Raw genomic sequence first — 1,241 nt, 5'->3', positions numbered from 1 at the left:
ATAGATAGATAGATAGATAGATAGATAGATAGATAGATAGATAGATTCCAATCTTAATTACATTGATATAAACCTATAGTAACTACTTTTTCTTTTAGTTGTTTGTCTGGATTTTTATTATTGTAAATACCCAATTCTGCATTAACAGATTGCAAATTATATTCTCATGAAGCCAATAATGTCATCAGCCGATTATATTTATAAAAAACATAGAATGAAACAGTGATCAGTGGAGAAATATAGACATTTTATTCTTGCTGAATAACCTCCAACCTATCAGTTTACTCAGTGCGCCTTTCATTTCCTTGTTTCTCATGCTGTAGATGATGGGATTCATCATTGGGGGCATTATGGAATAGAGAACAGCCACCAAGAGATTCAGATATGAGGATGAGTTGGAGGTGGGTTTCAGGAAGGAAAAGAGGCCGGTGAAAAGAAATAAGGAGACGACAACGAGATGAGGGAGGCAGGTGGAGAAGGCTTTATGCTGGCCCTCCTGAGAAGGAATTCTCAGCACTGTTTTGAAGATCTGAAAATATGACACAATTATAAAAGCAAAGCAGATTAAAGATAAAAGCACACAAAGAGAAATAAGAACAACTTCACCGAGATATGAGTCAGAGCAGGCAAGATGTAGGAGCTGGGGAATTTCACAGAAGAACTGATCTACCATGTTGCCTCCACAGAAAGATATCGCAAACGTGTTCCCAGTGTGCAATGCAGAGTAGAGAATACCACTGATCCAGGCACTGGCTGCCATTTGGACACAAGCTGTCCTGTTCATTACCATCTCATAGTGCAGTGGTTGGCAGATGGCGATGTATCGGTCATATGCCATGATGGTCAGTAAGGCAAAACTTGCTGAAGCAAAGAATAAGAAAAAGAAAAATTGGGCAACACATCCATAATAAGAAATCCATCTGGTGTTCATGAGGGAATTGACCATGGATTTGGGGATGGTGACAGAGATGGAGCCAAAGTCTAGGATGTACAGATTAATCAAGAAAAAGTACATGGGGTTGTGAAGGTGGCGGTCGAGGGCTATGGCTGTGATGATGAGAAGGTTCCCCAGCAGGGATATCAGGTAAAGCACTAGAAATACAATAAAGTGTAAAATCTGCAGTTCCCTGATGTTAGAGAATCCCAGGAGAAGGAATCCAGTCACGGTGGTTTGGTTGGACATTTTCTTCCTCAGTACACTGTGTGATGCCTGTGCAGGGACTGAGAAGGACAATGGTCAG

At 40.6% G+C, this 1,241-nt stretch overlaps 1 protein-coding gene across 1 annotated transcript; it reads right to left on the bottom strand.

Moving 5' to 3' along the window:
- Nucleotides 1-226: 226 nt before the first annotated feature.
- On the bottom strand, nucleotides 227-1,183 carry LOC120383664 (olfactory receptor 14A16-like). Its single transcript, XM_039501832.1, has one exon. It carries the CDS (start codon nucleotides 1,181-1,183, stop codon nucleotides 227-229), a length of 957 nt encoding a protein of 318 aa, XP_039357766.1.
- Between the last annotated feature and the right edge of the window lie 58 nt (nucleotides 1,184-1,241).

The sequence above is a fragment of the Mauremys reevesii genome, linkage group 15, assembly GCF_016161935.1.
Source record: "Mauremys reevesii isolate NIE-2019 linkage group 15, ASM1616193v1, whole genome shotgun sequence".
NCBI lineage: Eukaryota > Metazoa > Chordata > Testudines > Geoemydidae > Mauremys > Mauremys reevesii.
The sequence above is the reverse complement of the archived record's forward strand: the minus strand, read 5'-3'. Positions and strand labels throughout refer to the sequence as shown.